Raw genomic sequence first — 19,232 nt, 5'->3', positions numbered from 1 at the left:
AGATGGATGAATTTCCGTCCTTTCAGAGTGTTGAGTTGCGAATTCTGTATTTGTTAGGATTTTCTGCTTTACTGCAATCAGAACAGATTTTTCAGTCAACGTACCTGGCTTTGAATACTTCTGTGTCCTTGGGATAGTTACTTTACCTCTTCAGATATACCAGCATCTCCACCAGGGCACTTCTCAGCCTTACTGGAACTGGCCCCCAGGGTCAGGTAGTTGAATTAGTCCCTCCTGAGGTCTTGGGCCCAGACTCCCCAAGACTTTAGCCAAGACCCCTCGCCTTAGCTCTTTCCCATTCTGTCACTCCTCAGCCTACCATGTAACTCAGTACATCACTGCCGTGGAAAAGAAAAATTCAAGTGCATGCTTAGTTGAGGTCATGTGAATGAGGAATGTGAAGCCAACTGCCAGGAAGGAGCGATGAGAAGTGCAAGGCCTGGAGAGAACGCTCTCAGGCCCCAGAGAGACCCACCAGAAAGAAAATCCTAAGCAAGAGCTCTGTGTTAATGCCCGTACTTAATGTGGCATCTAGTTTTAGATAGGACGAAGAAGTTCCACTCAAGGAACTAAAAGCGTCAATTAGAGTTAAGTGCATTTAGGGATGACTTCTCAGAGACCCTTTAGGACTGGAAGGAAACGACTTGATGGGTGGGCAATAAGACATTGATAAAATAGTCAGGCTCCAGGAGCTTCTTAAGGCCACGAGGACCGCATCTTAGTCCATCCCATACCACAGTGCTTGGTACATAGTAGGCTCTCAGTAAGTCTTTGAACATTGAATATGTGTGAAAAATGAAGAGGGAGAGGAAAAGCAGGAGGGAGGAGCCCCCAGCATGACACCCAACACATAGGAGGCGCTTACTACTTACATGTTGCCTGTGTGCACCTGGCACAGAATGAGAGCCACCAGTGGAATATCAGGGACTGGAAACATGTGCAGGTAATGTGAGGGGCTCGTAGCCCCCCAGAGGCCTGGCCTGGCCTGTTCTGGAGTCTGCACTTGAAGGGACAAGTTCTACCTCAGCAAAGGCTGGGCTCATATCCCACAGAGGGAGCTAACCCTCCCTCCCCAGCCCCATCTTCTTCCTGAGCCCCCCTGCCTCACAGAGAGGCTGGAAACAAATTGACAGAAACCTGGAGGAAAGAAACTCAAGTGATTTAGGAGAATGGAAGGTCTGGCTTATGGGGCCAGATTAAAGAAGCTAAATATGTATAGCCTGCCTAAGTGACAACTAAACAGGGCATTTGATAAGTCTATAAATACTTGGGAGATGTCACTGCCAAGAAGGAGAGGGAATTACTTAGCATGGCACAATGGAGTATTGGCATAATGGGATATTATTAAGAAAGGGAAAATGAAGGTTGAACATCAATAAAAAGCTTCCTGACGAAGAGAACCATTCCTGACAGGGGACACTATTACTTTATGCACTGTGGACCAAGGGAAGTAATGGCAGTGCCATTTCTCAGGGTCCTGGCCACAGAGCCAGCAAAGAGGGAGCCAAGATCTGCCCCCACTGCTGTGCAGGCCAGGCAGGTAACCTGTGTCTGTGGCCTCCTGATCCTAGAACAGAAACAGAGCTGCCTCTGTAGATGGATGGGAAGTCAGACGGCCCAGCCCTCCTAAAGGAGCAGACCATCAGCAGAGGGGCTCGACCATCAGTTTGTCCTTCTGAGTCATTCTCAGAGTCATTTACCTCAAGTCATTCACCTTGAATGGCACCCCATTGCCTGCAAGATAAGGCCCGTTTTGTAGCACCCATTACTAGGCCCTTCCCAAGATCTGGCCCCTGTCCACGTATTCAGCCTCTCTGGCCACCAGCGGCCACTCCACACTGACCCCCTCCAGTCCCACAGAACTGCTTGCCGTCCCCCAAACATTTCTCCAAACCTTTGCCCCTGCTCGCCCTCCTTCCAACCTGTGTGCCTGTCAGACTTGGTTTATTTTCTCCCACAGCTCCCCATGTCACCTGCGAAGCCTTCCTGGCCTGGTTCCCACCCCAAGACAGAGTTCTTCAGCCTCCTCTGGTCTCTTAAAGCCTCCTGTGCTAGCTTCTGTGTGTGGGACTTTCTCTGTTGGGTTGTCATGGTTTATCAACTGTGCATCTCCTTCCCTACCCGACTGTGAGCTCTTTGAGGGCTGGGACTGTGCCTTGTTCATCTGTGTATCCCCAGGTTGTGACACAGGGCTTGGCACAGAGTACGTAGTCAGTAAACATCTGAATAAATCAGGGAGCAGGGATCTAGTCCTATCATTCCTCAGGCTTCCTATGTAATTCTTGGGGCAAAAGAGCTTCCAAATCTCGGTAACTCTTTGAATCATCTCCTTGGCCTCCTGGCCAGCACTCTGCCATTTAGACGACTATAAATAAAAACCCTCAAATCTGAAAGGCAGTATGCTGTCCTCTGTGGTTTAAACATAAACTCTAGACTAATCTTTAATGGAAAATGCTTCCGAGGGCCCTGTGAATGTGCCACAAAAATACTTTTTTCTCCTCACACAAAATCATTTGAACATAATAAGTAAGATAATCCTCTGCTGTTGGTTATGATGATTTTTAGGTCCATCTAACTAAATCCCTTCAGGAAATCTGGGAGAATGTAGTGACAGATGAGAGACAATGAAACATTGACCCTCCTCCTGTAAGGATAATATATTTATTATGAAATACAATATTCATTGCACTCTGCTTGGATGGCTGTACGAGATGCCCTCGTGCCATTATGCCTGATGTTGCGCTGTTTTGAAATACGATATTCATTGGGAAATGTTGTGATGACTGTTCAATAAACTAGCATGCTATTTCCCACTCCCTTCCCTGCTTCTGAACGGCAGTGGTTAGAGTTTACTTTATCACTGAATATTTAATATAAACATGTGCTTGTAGTCTTCTCCGTCGTGCATGTGTACGTCTGCCGGCTGGGTTGTCTCACAGCTCCTAATGTTCCGAGTTCACTGTTGAACTGTTAGTCTGCAGATCCTCTCCGCTGCCCTTAGCACTCCAAGGACCATCTGGCGCCCAGCCCCTTCTCTCCATGGGCAGTCCTGATTTTGAGGCCTAAAGCTCTGACTTTATCTACAGCTTTAGTGGCAGGTTATGTTTCTTGGAAAGATTTCATTGCCTGGGAAAAAAATGGGGTATACACTCAAGGATTCTGACCACTCCTCTTTGTCTCTGCTACCAGCCTTGGTGGGGCCCTCGCCTTCTCTCGGCTGGACTGCTGCAGTAGTATCTAAATGTGCTCCCTTGCCTCTGGTACCGACCCATCGTTGCCTTGCTCCGGTCTCCCATCGGTAATTGTTCTAGATCCCAGAGCTCAGCATTATTCAGGAATCCTTTGAAGGCTACCCATTATGCACTGGCCCACACCCACTTCTGCATTTAGTGTGACAGCACAGGCCTTTTTTTTTTTTTTAAGATTTTTATTTATTTATTTGACAGAGATCACAAGTAGGCAGAGAAGCAGTTGGAGGGGAGGAGCAGGCTCACTGCTGAGCAGAGAGCCTGATGCGAGGCTCCATCCCAGGACCCTGAGATCATGACCTGAGCCGAAGGCAGAGGCATAACCAGTGAGCCACCCAGGCGCCCCAGCACAGGCCTTTTAGAGCCTGGACCCTGCCCAGCCTTCAGCTCCCCGCTCTCAGCTCTGCTTTCTACTCAAAAGAGGAGGCTAACTGTTCCTCAGACATCCCAAGCCCTGTCTGCTTTGTCTTTTCTCATTTTATTTCCTCTTCATGATATATCCTCCTTCCCTGCTGATGCTTATATATATCTTTTAAGGTTCAAGCTTAATATCACCCATCCTATGAAGATTGGCTGTTCTTTTTAGACAGAAACATAGCACATGTGCCCCTCTCTCTTGAGTTTGTACACATATTTGCTAATTGAGGGCCCCCCGGAGGCTAGTAGAGGCCGTTGAGGTTCTAGAACCTGGCTGTGTGGCAGTCATTCATTTGGGAATAAAAATTAGAGGGAAATGCCTGTGAAGGTGAAGGTCGTTCCTCTACATAGAGATTTTCCCACCATTCCCACCCAGAGGAAACGTAGATGACGTTTTTGACAAGTGATGCTTAATTTTTATATCAAGTGGAAAGTGTTCTGTTTGATGCTGGCAAGAGAAGAGTGAGAAAGAGTTTCCCAAATAGTGCTGAGTGGCAGGGCCTGCAGACTCCCAGTGCCCCAGGTTTTCTGGTTTTATTTGAATGCAGCAAGCTGCTTTATGAGATCTGCAGCCACTTGCAATATGATTTACTACTCGTAAAAAGTTTCAAATGGATAATGAAGATTCAAGAATGAGACTCACAGTGTAGCGTAGTCAATTTTGCTGCTCTTGCTCTCCAGTACATCTCTGCCATTGAAATGAATTATTTATTATAATTTATTTCAACCATGGAAAATAAAACTGTTTTCATTGTGATGTGCGCTGTAACGTTCAGAGTAGACACATTACAGGCAGTACTCTCAATTAATTAATCCTGAAGTTTCATTCCAACTTTATCTTCTTTCATATAAGCCAGAAGACTGGCAGGTAATTCTTTCCCCGATAAACGATGATTAAAATGAATGTCTTCAGAACTAGGGGTAATGTTGGTAATGGAGAAAATTGAAACAACAGCAAAACCAGGTTGAGTATTTCCTTAGATTTTACAGTGGATGGAAGAGTTTCTTTAATATCCTGGGCGATTTATCACTTGGAGGAAAAGCATCCTTTAACTTTGCATAGGAGGGGGCAGAGGAAGAGAGTGCTGTTGGTTTAAATGTGCAGATATGCGTCACTAATGTATGACCAGAACCAGATGAGTTAACCAGGCCTGCAATCCTGGAATGCCGTTATTGGTAAAAAGATGTTTTGCTTTTTTTTTTTTTTTTTAAGCTTCAAGAGCAAATCTAGCATTGTGCAAAGGCCAAGTAGGCATGACTCTGAGATGATTTTCCAAGGGGAATGGGTCACCCATAATTGATTGAAATCTTGTTTCTTTAAAAATAAGAGGCTCACCGCATCTTGCATTTTGTTAGGGTTTGTTTTGTTTGTTTGTTTGTTTGTTTTGTTTTTTCATTTTAAGTGCTAAATAGTTGCTAGTATTATGAAGCTGTAAAGGCACAATAAGAATTTAGGAAAGTGCTTAATATTCACAGACATTAAAAGATTTAGCATAACATAGATGATGGGGCTTAGTTAATCCAGGCTGGAAAATAACGTGCTTATTTGTCCATTGCTTTCATTTTTCATAACATTCCGCTAATATCACATCAGTAGACAGCAGACGAAGAGAACAATTGATTCCTTTTCCCTAAAGATGACTAGTATCTAATTTGAGGAGGATCACATTTCAATATCTGCTGTGCACATGGCCTCAGGAACAGCACTCGGTAATGACAGCAACTGCCTTACTTTCACAAGCACTGAAAACCTGGAAGCTTTTCCTCCTTTGGCAGCATTCAGATTCTCCCCAATCCTGGATCTCCATCCCGGGCAAGGGGCTCTGGAGAAATGACTGGGGAGATGGGTAGAAGTTTCCTCTGCTTGCTCAGATCTGACTGCACTATCCCAGCAATACTGGTTTTGGCTCATTGTTTTTAGCTGGGGCCAGCATTCCCTCTCCTGTCTTACTGGCCTTCTGGAAGGCCGTTATGTACGCCAAGAGATTGCTGAGACACACGACCCGCTCTTCAGTTTTGGGTCCATTTATCATTGGTCGTTCTTCAAAACTTCAGCTCATTGTGTCAAAATCCAGAACATTCCAGCTTGGCCAGTGGTGTAGAGAATTTTGCATTCTATTTCTTTTCCCTTTAAGACCCCTTTCCTGACTGATTAAGATTCCTCCTTCTGCAGACATGCCCTCTTGGCCAAGCCCAGACCATCCTTGCTTTGTCTTCTTCCCTCTACTTAGATCCGGGCACAGGAGGGCTTTATCCGGGGCCTCTCACCTTTCCTCTGGCTGTCCTTCCTTTGTCAGACCAAAGCTTCCCTCTCAGGCCCTGTTTCTACCCCTCTAGGACAAGACCGATGACTCTCATCCCATTCCCATTTTCCATTTCCGGGAGGAGAAGGCAGCAAAGTCATAGTGTAACTGAAGTGAGCACAGAGGGGGCCGGAGAAGGAGGAGGGGGTGTTCCCCTCCCTACATCCAGGCTCCCGTCCCTGCAGTACCAGGCTTCATGGCGTCGCTCCAGCTTCGGGGTTTTGTCTTCCTGACACAGGCCGGGAGCAAGAGGGAGGGTTAGCGTCTCCTCCTCTAGTTCTCAGAACTCTGTGGAATGGCTTTTAGTTGCATTATTCAGTAGGCGCTAAGATTGCTAACAGTGAAAAGCGTTCACCTTGTAGGGAACATTGTAACACAAAGGAAATTAGCTTAATTTACTAATGTTCTCAATGATGTTAATTTAAATTACTGTGTACATGGTACTTTTGGTGGGAGGGAAATTGTTATTTTTAGGAAAACATTCAGTGGACCATTTTCCAGAGACAGTCTATTAATTATGTCTACTGTTGTTCATCGTGAGAGTCTGAAAATCAGTTCACCACGTTTCTAGAAGCATCAGGTAGGAGGCAGGAAGGTCTGCACGCTCTCCAGGACCTGCTGGCCTGGACTCTCATCGTGGGGATTCCAGCAGCCATTCCAGTCTCAAAGGAGACAGCAGAGGAGATACGTGTGATCCAGGAGGCCCACAGAAGGTGCCAGAGTAATCATGCCCAGAAGCGAGCCTCCCCACCCACACCAGCAGGGCCCGGGCAGACTGCAGCAGAAGCAGGACACATGGCCTTGGTCACTGCCACTGATGGTCGCCGCCCTGCTATGGACTGCAGCAGGCAGCAGTCTGGCGTGATGGCACAGGCATGGCCTCGGGACGCAGGCAGACCCCTGCATGTACCTGAGTCTCCCTCGCATCCCAACAGCTGTAGCCTGATGCCTCGAGCAAGTAACTCATCGGGCACAACCTCTCTTGGGTGCACGTGCTGGTCAGTAGAGATGATGGTGCATTAGCCTTCGGCCTTTGTGGCCCCACGAGGGCTCTCCTGGGGAGCTGCTGGCTGGACGGACACCAGCAGCTTAGGAGAGTTCTCAGGCTCCGAGCACAAAGGCAAGATCCTTAGAAATGAACAGTGTATTAATTTAGGTATTTACCCATTTCAGATTTTTGCCAGACATTGAGGCCAGAACTTTCTGTTTTTTATACTATCCCCTTTCAAAATGTTCTTTAGCCTTTTATACTTTTGCTCTTGATAGTTCATTCTTCCTTTCCCGTTCGTTCATTCATTCATTCATTCATTCATTCACGTATCCATTGTTTCCTTCAGTCACTATTTCCCAAGCCTCTGCTGTGTGCCAGATGCCATGCCAGGCCCTAGGGATACAGAGTCTGCAGTCCCTCCTGGTCTCAGCTCCCAGGAATTTACGGACTAGTCTCACAACCAGTAATCACCCCGCACTGACAGGGGCCATGTGACCCCCACCATCCTGCTCTACCCAGCTTCTAGAGCCACTGAGCCTCCACCTTCCTTAGAGTGCAGACTCGCCAGCTCGCAGCAAAGCCTGCAACACAGGCCCCATCTTTGCTTATTCTACAACAGCAGGAGACAAAACATGAGAGCATGTGGTCACCACCTTGCCGCTGGGAGAGCACGACCAGCATATCCGGGTTGCAGGGTCCACTGTGCTTCAGGCTTGTGCCCAGACCAGAGCATCCTAGGGGCGCAGGCAGAGGAGAGGGGCCGAGGGGTGGATGGAGATCCAGATGGCCCAACATTAGTTTGTCTTACCTTTCCAAGTCAGGTATTTGTGGTAGCTTTGTGTTTGATTTGGAAGATGACGAGCCTTCAGAAGAGCAGAAACCTTGTCATTCAGACTCCATGCTAATACATGTGTCAGAACAAACAGGGATGGTCTGGAGACTCTTTGCTATGGTGGGTTTTCTTTTGACTGCAACTCTCTGTCAAGTTAGGTAATTGTGAGGAGACTATGATCTCATTTATCTGAACATAAGCAAGACATGAAATGAGGTGTTTCCTTGAGCCCTGAAATTCCATTAGGTCACACCACAGAGGGAAACCATAGATTCCATAAAGGAACACAATTATGGAATGCCTACTGGGCAGCTGACACAGTACAAAATGCTTGACACAGATGAAGGAAGCCAGTCCTCCCAGCAACCCTTCAGAGTAGTTGTTATAATCTCCCGTTTTACAGGTAAGGAGAATAAAGCCTCAGAGAAGTGAAGGGACTCGCCCAGCATCTGAGTTAGGTAAGTGGCAGGCCTGGATTTGGCCTCCTTTCTGGCAGGCTCCAAAGCCTGTCCCTACCACATCATGCTGGTTTTGTCTCATGGAGGGACATTTCCTGAAAACTCACACCAAAGCCTGTGGGGAGAAGGGAGGAGAAAGAGTAAGTGCTGAGGCAATGTGGATTATGGTTTTCCTAAGTGGACCAAGCCACATAGCTCCTCTTCCCGAATGGTCCCTTCCCTGGCTGGGCAGAAGAGTGGCTTGGGTTAATACAGTGGGTAATGTGTGTGTTTTAGACATGGGCCCTGGAAAACGAGGCCTCAGTTGGGCAGATCATGAATGGCCATTACAGCCATCTTGTAACAGTATGGGGGTGAGCAGAAGTTGGGGAGTGGGGGCCTGTTGGATCCTGTGGAATCCAGGCTTTCAGTTGCATTATGTGACTCCGTGCAGGCTAGGGCGCCCGGGTGCAGCGTCGCCAAGGGTGCCCCCTTTTGAGCCTGCATGTGTCCGTGTCATTGAGCACAGAGAGCCTCCTACCAGAGATTTTGCAGGACCTGGATCAGGATTCTGTAGGTAGGCATTTCACCCACTATCCTTCCAAACTGGCAGCGGGGGAGCTTGTCCAAAGGAATCCGCGGCATCGCTTCTGCTGTCCCCTCCCCCGCAGCTGCCACGTCAGTAGCACTTGAGTACATTTGCTCACTAATCTCTATTTTTGCAGAAGAGTAAAAAAAATGTTTTTAAAAATCAGACATTTTAGCCAACTTTATTTTTAGAAAAGTATTTTATTCAAACATCGCCTTACTTATTACAGACATAAATACATGCATTCAGACAAATGAATCCACGGAGGGACCGTATAAAGTAATTGGCACATCACTTCAGGATTGCTTTGTCAGTTACTGGAGGAGTTTGGTGCCTCTGACTTTAATCTTTTCCATTAAAATATCCATTCTGCCTTCAGATTGCGAAGCCCGTAATATTTTAGACCGTCTCTGTAGATCTGTTAGTTTTGCTTGTCAATTTAATTTGTGGCTCTCTGACTTTGGGTGGCTTGTCAGATTGTATGTGGGAACAAGTGATGTTCAGCGGGCTGGGCTTGAGTCCCTCGCCTCTCCCCTGAGAGCCTGGACATACAGTAAACGTGGAGTTGGCCAGCTTCCCCTGCAGCCAGCCTAACCGTCAGGATGATGAGGATGATGTACGGGGCGGCAGATGTTTCGAACTACAGAGATGCCCATTACTGTTGTTATCATGTACCTTAAATGTTTATGGCACTTTTTCCTCTCTGCAACACTTTTTTATTTCCACCATCTCATTTGATTCTCAGAGCTTTCTTGGGCTAGATTATTATTTCCCTCCTGATAGCTAATGAAACTGACACAGAGAGAGGGGTTCAGTAATTGGCCTGAGATCGCTGGGCAGATTGGATTGCAGAAGTGCAGGGGACAAGAGCAGGCATCACCAGAGCCCCTTCAGGGATCATGTGGGTGGTAGCTTTCCCACATAACCACCATCTCCGCTGTGCTCTTTGGGGCACAGGAGCTCTGGAGCTGTGGATACGGAAGGACTAGAGATGAGAGATAAAGTGTCCAAGGAAAGGCAAGTGTACCATCAGCTGCACACAGGGGACCGAAGCTTGCTTCCCTGCCACTTGCCCAGACTGTTGTAGGAACCCCAACCCTGGCCTTCGTCCTTTAATATCACCCGCAACTGCACGCTTTCTACTGTCTCCGAAGGGATCTTGCTTAAGTGCAGATCTGAGCATCTCTCCTTTGCCACAAACCCATCACGGGCTCCCCCTTCATCACGATGAAGTCCAGGCTCCGCAGCATGGTCTACCAGCCTGGCCCTGAGTCTGGGTTCTCTGGCTCCCGTCTCTTCTCCCCTGCCACACTCAGTTTTTTCCCAACCTCCTTTTGCATGGCCTTCTGTCCCCAGAACACATGTACGGTGCTCTCCTTAACCCATACCTTCTCTATGGAATCTTCGCTGCCTTCTCAAAGACCCAGAAGCATCCCTCCCTCCACTGCTATCCCACTACCATGGGCCCCGCCCAATTTCTAGCTATCTCTCTGCTCTGTGCTCTGCCCCAGGAAGCTTCTAGCTCCCCCAGGGCAGAGGTCACAGTAGATGCCTATTCTCTGACCTCCCTTAGGTGTATTGAGACTTTGAATTTAAGAGGATGTATTTGTATGTACATATAAAAGTGAAGTGAGTGAGTGAGCTAGTGAAAGAAAAACAGATGAGCCTGAGCCCGCAGGAAATGGGACCTTCTGAGGTCACGTGGAATGTGTCCCATTTCTCCCTCACTCTGAGAGATGTTGCCCCTCCATAACGTGACCTCTGGTGAAGTGAGAGGCAAGAAGTCGCCTTCTGGCGATTTGCATGGAGGAAAGTATACCAGGGTTGAGGGTCAGAGACTGACCCTCTTAGCTTTGTAACCTCTGACTTCTGCCCACCCAGAAGTTTCTCACCGAAGCTTTTGGTGGTAGAAGCTCTTCCTCTTGGCCAAGAGTTCCTCCATGCAGCAGTATAGGCTTACAGGGTCAAAACTCTTTGTCCAAGAAGAGCCTTCGTGGCTGTTGGCACGATATAGGGTAGAAGGTGAGCCCACGACAGACCTGGGGTTGGGGGGACCTCGGAACTAAGGTCATCATTTGACTCTGTCTTCTAGATGATGTCTGTCCTCATGAACACCATTGTCTTTGAAGACTGTCGGAACCAGTGGTCAGTATCCAGGCCTCTGCTGGGGCTCATCCTGCTCAACGAGAAGGTAAGTGTGATTGCAGGAATGTCCACAGGAGATGGTCCATGGGCGGGGAGGGAGAAACTGTACGCCAGGCCGAGCTGCGACAGGAAGAACAGAAGGAACAGCGGAGCTTGAGCTGGAACCTTGAGCACTCTGGGGCAAGGCCATAATCCCCCAGATGGCCCTTTCCCAGAGGCCTCAGCTCTTCTTCAGGTAAGTGAAGGCCTCAAGACCAGCTCTTCTGGAACCCAAAGCCACCACACGCTGTGGTGCTTCAAGCTCCCCCTCATGTCCTTACCCCGTTTCCTATGGAATTCAAGCTGCAACTCTTTCTGCTCCCCACTGGCGTACATGGTCATCGTCCCTTCAGGGACTCACTGCGGAACCAGCACCCTCCACCTGAAAGCACAAGTCTCCAGCTCATACGTGCACTTCCCACCGTGGGCAGCCTCCTAGGCCCTCCAGCTTCTTCCTCCTGAACCACCCCCCATCTCCCCAGCAGTCAGGAGGAACAGTGCATTACTGCTCGGGAGAATGAATTGTCTATACAATAAGATAGTACTGGGGAGAAAGACAGTGAGATTAGAGGCAGCCGCATACATTAAAATTCAAACTGAAATCCCAGCCTTGGAAGGAAACTAATAGAAGAAGAAAATATATCAAAAAGAGAAGAGCTGTCTCATCATTCACCTGTGCTGAAGTATCCAATTTTAGCCACATTCAATAGCACTGTCATTCATCTTCCCTCGGTGTTATTGTGATTTAAATCCAAGCTCTATAAAAGAGAGCAGTTCTTTTAAAATGATTGAGAGGGAATAAGGGCAAATTCAGTGTTTAGAAAAAGCTTATGACATCACAATATTATACTTTACTGATGGAGGCAATATTTCATGGTTTGGGATGAAAAACTAATAATTTTCTATTTGGTGTGAGTCACTGCATCATTATAAAAGGGAAAAATAAGTAGTTTTGTGCATTCCCAATCTTGTTCAGGAAGACATTGTGGTTTAAGTGTAATGCCTCTGATATATAGTATTTAAGTATTAGTCTGACTACATATTAATTATGTGTGTTTTTGATGTGGGCTGTTTTAATGTATGATGGAAATTAAATATCATGCTGTTTGGGCTGGGAAGGATAAACACATGACTCGCAAAATGTTGTCTTTGTGCGGAAATTAAGCCGTTTCCAATGATGAGGAGCTGTGTGTTGTGCAAGAGCTTGTGTGTGTAGAAGCCCGCAGACCCCAGCTGAGGGGAAGGGCGGTGCAGCTCTTCGTCACCGGGTGTGACAGGTGCATTTCTTAGGGCCAGAAGGCCCTTTCAGAAGGAAACAAGCCCTTCTAGCACCCGGCCTCAAGGGAGCAGACCCAGCCTCAGCCAGCGGACAGACACTCGGGACCAAGTCCGGGCTTGTGTGAGGAGTAAGTCACGAAAGCCAAGGACAATGACAAAACCTGATGGGGAACCCTGGGCCTTACCTCCAGCCACCCCAAGTCCTCCCTTGTTAGTCTTCTCTCCTGCCTCAGAGGAGAAGAGGCCCTTCCTCTTTCAGCCTTTCCGTGATGAGTGGAGATGAGAGTCAGGAAGACCTTCACGTGCTTGGTCCCCCACAGAGGGCCTAGATTGTTCCATTATGGGAGAACAATTATCACAAGAGATCTTTATGAGAAGGGATAATACAGTTACACCTTGAAACAGAGCTATTGCTTTGGCTTAAAGTTCAAAGTGGACCTGGACCGAAGCTCCTTTGAGAGTGAGGAGCGCTGAGCCGAGGGAGCAGGTCGAGACCCTCCCCCACAGCTCTCTCAGGGGCTCAGGTCTGGCATCCAAGCCCTGAGGCTATTCTTTCTCCCCACAGTATTTCAGTGAACTGAGGGCAAGTCTGATCAACAGCCAGCCTCTCCCCAAGCAGGAGGTCCTTGCCCAGTGCTTCAGGAACCTGATGGAAGGAGTAGAGCAGAACCTGTTGGTCAAGAACAGAGACAGGTAAGCCCTGCCCAGTAGGCTTAGCGTCTGTGGCTTGTGGAAAACAACTGGATCGTGCTGACACCGAGCACGCACTCAGGTGGCTTTTCTGTTACATCTTGTAAGCCTCGACTCGGCTTATTTCCATCCAATACATATTACTAGGTATTTGCTTTTTTTTTTTTTTTTAGATTTTATTTATTTATTTGACAGAGAGCGCACACAGAAGCAGGGGGAACGGCAGACAGAGGGAGGGGGAGAAGCAGGCTCCCCACTGAGCGGAGAGCCCGATGTGGGACTCAATCCCAGAACCCTGGGATCATAACTTGAGCCAAGGGCAGACACTTAACCAACGGAGCCACCCACATGTCCTATTTGCTTTTGTTTTAAGCACCATGCTAGGCACTATATAGAGAAGCGGGGATTAGTAAAATGCAGCCTGTACCCTTATGCACCCTATAATCCAGCAGAAGATAGGAAAAATAACTCATTGAAAAGGTCAAAAGAAGGAAAGCTCAGAACTGCTATGAAGGACAAGGAAAGCCTTCCCGGCGTTTGAACAAACACAGGCTTAGAGGTCAGCCGGACTCCACTTTAAATTTTATCCCTGCCCTCTACAGGCTGTGTGGCAGTGAGTAAGGCAGTCAGCTGCTCTGATACTCAGTGTGCTCGCCAACAGAATGGTTGTGATAGTGAAAGGACAGAATGTAGTAAAGCATGGCACCTAGGACATAGGAGCCATAATAAACGTGAGTTCCCTCCTCTGCCCAACCTTTAAGAGTGGCTGGTTTTACAGTTGCCGATGAGATCTAAATGAAAGGAACCCAGACTTATCATCCGTTCATTTATTTAGAGCAGAAAACTTTATTGGGCATGGACTGTGTGCCAGCATTGAGGATAACATTGGTGAAATACTTGTTCAAGGTTTTTGCCTTGCCTCCATTAGAAGCTTCTAATGGAGGAAACAGACCCTAATGAACAATGTAGGAAAAAAATGTTTTTGGGGCCTGGGAGGGATTGCCTGCACCATCTCTTGTAAAAGTGGTAACATTCAGATGCTTCCCCATTTGAAATGTGAGACATTAGTCATCCCAATGACATGTGGCGGTCCCCAGCCTGGGCCCTGGCGGTACAAGGCCAAGTCGGATAGGCTCTGCAGACACACCCTTGACTGCTCATCCCATGCCATGATCCTCTGGCAGGCAGAAGAGACTGAATGAATGGGGACACCATAGGTGCCAGAAGGGGGCAGATTGCATCACTTGAGGCTTGGGAATTGGAATATCCCCTCCTGAGCTGCTCTGTAAAATGATGCCAGACAGCCCTCCTGTTTAAGAGAATACAGATGCCTTCCACGTGCCATGCACTAGGGTGAGTACATACGGGCATTGTCTCAACTGAGTCAGTGAATTCTCACTTCCCACAATCCCATGAGGTAGCTATTCCAGTTGAGCCCCAAGACAAGTGGCTAAGTATTCATCCAAGATCACCCCACTAAGAAGTGGTGAAGCCAGGATTCGAATCCAGGTAATCTAGCCTGGTTTTCTCGTCTGCAAAGTGAGAATACGAATACTGACCTTTGGGAAGACTTGTGATGCCTAAATGGATTTGTGTGTAAACTCAACCCAGTGCTTGGCACAGAAACTTTGATTCATTTCTTTATATTCCTTACTGTCTGTGTGCAATTTGACTTTTAAAAGCAGTTTTTAAATAGTACACCCACAAAATGTGCCCCTCAAAATGGTCCAGGCACATCTGGTGGTAAAACCCTTGTTTTCTGGAAGGGAGAGGAAGAAGCAGGGGTTGGTTGACAGCAGTGGAGGTGGTAGGAAGGAGCTCAGCCAGGATTGGGGCTCTCTCCAAGGTCCTGACCACCGCAGTGTCTTCATCATCCTCCCTGCTCACACCACCTCGGCCTTCCCACTGCCCCCAGCCTTTCTTCCTTTTTCCGCAGGTTCACCCAGAACCTGTCCGTCTTCAGAAGAGACGTGGCAGAGGCCCTGCGGAGTGATGGCAGCAGTGAGCCATGCAGTCTGGACATGATGAGCTGACCGCCTCTCCCGACCACATGCCGAGCAGCCTTTACCGAGAGACTCATGTGCATCCGGGTCCCAGGACAGTGATGTTGGCTAGCCCAGGAGAATCTATTTTTCAAAAGAAACAACAACAAAATCCCTTTTTTATAAGTCTGGTCTAATTCTAAGAATTTACTGAATGTAAATTCAGTCTTTGAGAAAGCAAGAGATGGGTTTTCAGTCTTTCTATAAAATACCATTATCTTTGTTGTTATAATGCTCTAAAAGGGTGTAGAAACAATATTTAACCAAAGAACTTAATAAACCAGGTTTGAACCTAAGTCTGCATTAGTAAATGGTACTCTGTCATCAAGGTCGTGAATGTCTTAGAGCAGCCTTCAACGTGGATCCTGTATCAAGACAAATACCATTTGAACCCATTAAATTAGTAGTTTGTTGGGAGTCTGGAAGCAGCAGCGTTGGGGTCTCTGAGCTGTGGGCACTTAGAACGAGGCTGGGAGCCCGCCAGAGCCTCCCACAGGGCCACGCAAAGCCCTCTTGGCCTCAGCAGCATCTGATAAAGTTGAGAGACAGTAACACAATTAAATGACTTACAAACAACGTTTGCTTTTCACTGGCATAGATCTGAAGCGGTTTGGTCTAGAAGAATTAAGCCATACAATTACCGCCTGCAGAGCTATTCCTTCTGAGAGCACTGGAGGCCGCCCCCACCCCCGCAAGAGGTGCTGGGCGGGGCTGGCACTCAGTCCTTCCGCCTCCGTTTCACTTTTAAGACAAGCTGCAGGTGCCCAATTATAATATATATTCACCGCAGCCCTGGGCCACCCAAACAGAGCTAGGTGCTAAAGTTCAGATTTTCAGAGCATGAAGAACAGCTGATTTCTGCCCCTCCACAAAAACCCTTGACTACCCTGGGGATTGTGACTTAAACCCGGGACATGAAGGAGGCCCTTCCAGTTTGTGGCAGACTATAACTAGGCTATTAATTTGAGATTGCCACTGTCATCTGGCTTTTGTATCTCACTGCTCTGTCCTCGTGGTTCAGGCTCGTAGCAAATATTGTGCCCTTTATTGCTAATGAGACATGAAAGGTTGGCCTTCTTGGTGAAGAAGAAGTAAATCCACAGGCCCCTGTTATAATCATGTTTCCTGGACTAGTGTTTCTTGAAACCTTTCTTGATAGTTGAGTTTAGCAACAGGCATGTCACATCAAAGCAAAGTCACCCAAGTTGATCTCAAAATGTTTCTCTTCTATATGTGAGGCCAGGAAATCAGGGAAAGGTGTGCTACAAAGAGGGTTGCTTCTGGTATTCCATGGAAACACAAGCCGTGGCCTTATGCTATACTTCATTAGCAGTGGGAAATGTAATTTTCCTTGAGAAGGCACACTTTAAACTTTATAAAACATCCCACTCTTGGAAGAAGTCTGACTTGAGAATTTGTTTCTCAGGGGCTTATTACTACAAAATGTTTCTCTTCTATATGTGAGGCCAGGAAATCAGGGCCTCATCCCACAAAATTGGGATTCCTAGAGGGCCTCCCCCATTCTGACACTTCATTCCAAAAGCACCACCCCATCTACATTGAAATGCTCTCAAGAAAATAACAGTGTGCCCTTGCTTTTCTTTGCCATGCCACCAAAGGTCACCTGGTGGTTTCACAGGGAAGCCAGGGAAGGTTCCGTCAACCTTGGCCTTGGAGAGCTGCTCCCAGAGGAGGACTTATCAGGCCTGCCCCCACCGCCGACGGCAGCCTGTTCGTTGTTGTGGAGCAGGGGTTCCAGGGGTACTGTGAGGCCTCACACAGGCTGACAGCAGACACAGCACACACTTCACAGAGAATCTACCATGCCCTTTGGTCCTCACAAGAGCCCTATGAAGGGAGACAGCATTACTCCCAACCTTCAGGGGAGGCCACGAAGGCCCAAAGGTGGTACATAGCTTGCCCAGACCACACAGGTGAGAGCTGAATCCATGTCTTTCTCACCTCAGAGCAAGTCCTGGTTTCTCCAGAGAAGACCTGTATTTCAGAACGGTGAGTTGAAACCAGTTCATATTCATATCTTCTTCCATTTGTTTTTCTGAACCCTGCTGCTATGGAACAAATTACCCCAAAACGTAGTGGCTTAGAACAACACTGATTATCTCCCAGTCTCTGAGGGCTGGAAATCTGTAGCTGGGTCACCTGCTTAAGGGTCTCTCCCAGACTGTCATCAGTATTGTTGGCCAGGCCTCAGCTGGGGAAGGACTTGTTCCCATGCTCACTCAAAGCTTGGAGTCAGCTCCTCACGGACTGGCAGTCTGAAAGCCTCAGTGCCTTGCCGAATGGGCCTCTCCAGAGGGCAGCACACAACATGGCATCTTGCTTCGTCAGAGCAAGCAAAATAGAGAAGAGACAGTGCTACCGTCTGGAAGTCCAGCCTCTCAGCTAATGTCAAAGGTGACACCCCCTCACTTCTGCTGTTTTCCACTAAAATAACCACTAGGACCAGCTCATACCCAAGGGGAGGGGTTACACAAGGGCATGAACACTAGGACGCAGTGATCTTCAGAAGCCATTTTCAAAGATTCCTGCCACAGCTCTCTTATCTGGTCTGTGCTGGAGAGGTTGAGTTTGGCTTCAAGTTTCTTCCTAGAAACCTGGACAGGAATCCTGATTTTCTTGGGAGGGCTAAGTTCCATCCTGTGTCCTAAAGACAAAAAGGGGGTGGGGAAGCTGGGCCCTTTCAGGAGCACAGATACTGCGAGTTTGGCCCCCAGTAGAAACCCTATGGGAACTCAGCTCTGCGCCCCCACCTGCAGCCTGCAGCGGGAAGGGAGAGTGAGGACTCCTGGGCAGAAAGTTCTCCAGAGAGACACCCAGAGTCATAGAATTTACACAAAAGAGAACGAGGTGGGTTTGTGGGTTTGTTACCTGCCAGAATGAGAGCACAAGCGTATGTAACACGTTCAGCAACAAGAGGAAATAAACCATGTGGACAGTTCTTCGGGGCTAGAGGGAAGGGGAGGCAGGAGGTGTAAGCCGGGGCGGGGTGGGGCACCTGGTCCTCCGCACACCTGCCTCGTTCCTCCAAGGGAGAGGGAGGCTCTGCTAGCAAACTGCTCCGGCTGATTGTCCAGCAAGAAACAGCGTGAAGGTGTTTGGACTTTGCTCAATGTTCGCCCTCCACACTGACTTAAGACCCTGACCCTGAGAAAGCTGTATCCTGCTTGTGTTCTAGATGTTTCCATTTTTCTAGGCTTTCCATTCAGGCTTCTCTTTGGGAGGAGAGGGAGGAGGATGGGTGAGAGATGAGGAAGCGGGAGGTCCCTCCTCCATGTGATGATTCCAACTGCCCAGGAAAGCCGTCTCGGCCTCCAGACCGTGCCAAGCTGGAAGTGCTTTTGGGTTATGGTACTGGAGGTCTCTTTCAGCAAAACAGGCCTGGCATACAGCCACCAACTGAGACCCTTGACAATTAGTTACCCACCAACAGAGAGTCGAGCATGAAAAAGAATAGAATAGTCTGGATGAGAGAAATTGGCGAGAGTGAAAAATCTGGCATATGGGAACCCTATCTAGATGGAGGCCAGTCCAGCGTTGGGGGGCGGTAGCACCTGGGAGAACTCAGCTCCTTACAGTGAGGAGGGAAAGAGCACCTGGAGAGGAGAACAAGGTGAGTAGAAAGGGAGAAAGTAACAGTTTCAAGGCGAAAATTAAAAAATTACAGTCACTATCATTTATTGAGCACCCCCTGAGCACTGCAAACTGCAATCTCATTTAAATTTAATGTTTCCCAATCAGAATGTCAAGTAAGTAGTAGTATCCCCATTTTAGAGATGAGAACACCGAGACTGAAAGACTAACCCAAGGCCATGGAGCCTGATTCAGAATCAGGTCAGCCAGGCTCCAAAACTCCTGTTTCTTTTCCTCTCTCAACCCTGAAACTGGGTACTTCACCTTGGGGCTCCAGGGACAGTGGGTGGGGAGGTGGATCTGGGGACCCTCTGCGACCCCAGTGAAGCTGGACACTCTCAGAGAAAGGCCAGTCCCACACCCGGGCTCCTTGAGTGCTGTGTCTATGGGTTCTGCCACTGATTCATCCTCCTCCCTGAACTTCATAAAATCGTTCCTGAGACTTTTTAATGTTTTATTGAGGTGCAAGTTTACGATGACAGCAAACCTTTCAAACTACAGCAAGAGTAACCTGCCTCCTTGGCATATTAAAAAATAATGGTAGTGTCGGTTTTTACGTCCCATAGTTTG

General features: G+C 48.0%; 1 protein-coding gene and 1 long non-coding RNA gene across 9 annotated transcripts in view; one reads left to right on the top strand and one right to left on the bottom strand.

The window, feature by feature from the left end:
- RANBP17 (RAN binding protein 17) overlaps positions 1–15,307 on the top strand; it is a 314,839-nt gene extending 299,532 nt beyond the window's left edge. For 6 of the 8 annotated variants that reach the window (XM_013062214.2, XM_013062142.2, XM_004737613.3 and 3 more), the window contains 3 exons: positions 10,910–11,008; positions 12,845–12,972; positions 14,906–15,307. In XM_013062214.2, the coding sequence (XP_012917668.1) occupies positions 10,910–11,008; positions 12,845–12,972; positions 14,906–15,002 (324 nt within the window). In that variant the 3' untranslated portion in view covers positions 15,003–15,307. Of the gene's footprint in view, positions 1–8,194; positions 8,250–10,909; positions 11,009–12,844; positions 12,973–14,905 lie in introns of those variants that run through there. The other 2 variants (XR_006605410.1, XR_001181445.2) reach the window with 2 other exon arrangements.
- Positions 10,990–12,849, bottom strand: LOC123390800. Its single transcript, XR_006605411.1, has 4 exons — positions 12,465–12,849; positions 11,675–11,759; positions 11,283–11,383; positions 10,990–11,082 (listed from the first exon to the last, which is right to left on the bottom strand). It is a non-coding gene; the product is annotated as an uncharacterized LOC123390800 (long non-coding RNA).
- Positions 15,308–19,232: the final 3,925 nt, after the last annotated feature.

This window comes from Mustela putorius, unplaced genomic scaffold, assembly GCF_011764305.1.
Source record: "Mustela putorius furo isolate JIRA1106 unplaced genomic scaffold, ASM1176430v1.1 tig00000145_pilon_pilon_pilon, whole genome shotgun sequence".
Taxonomy (NCBI): domain Eukaryota; kingdom Metazoa; phylum Chordata; class Mammalia; order Carnivora; family Mustelidae; genus Mustela; species Mustela putorius.
The sequence above is the reverse complement of the archived record's forward strand: the minus strand, read 5'-3'. Positions and strand labels throughout refer to the sequence as shown.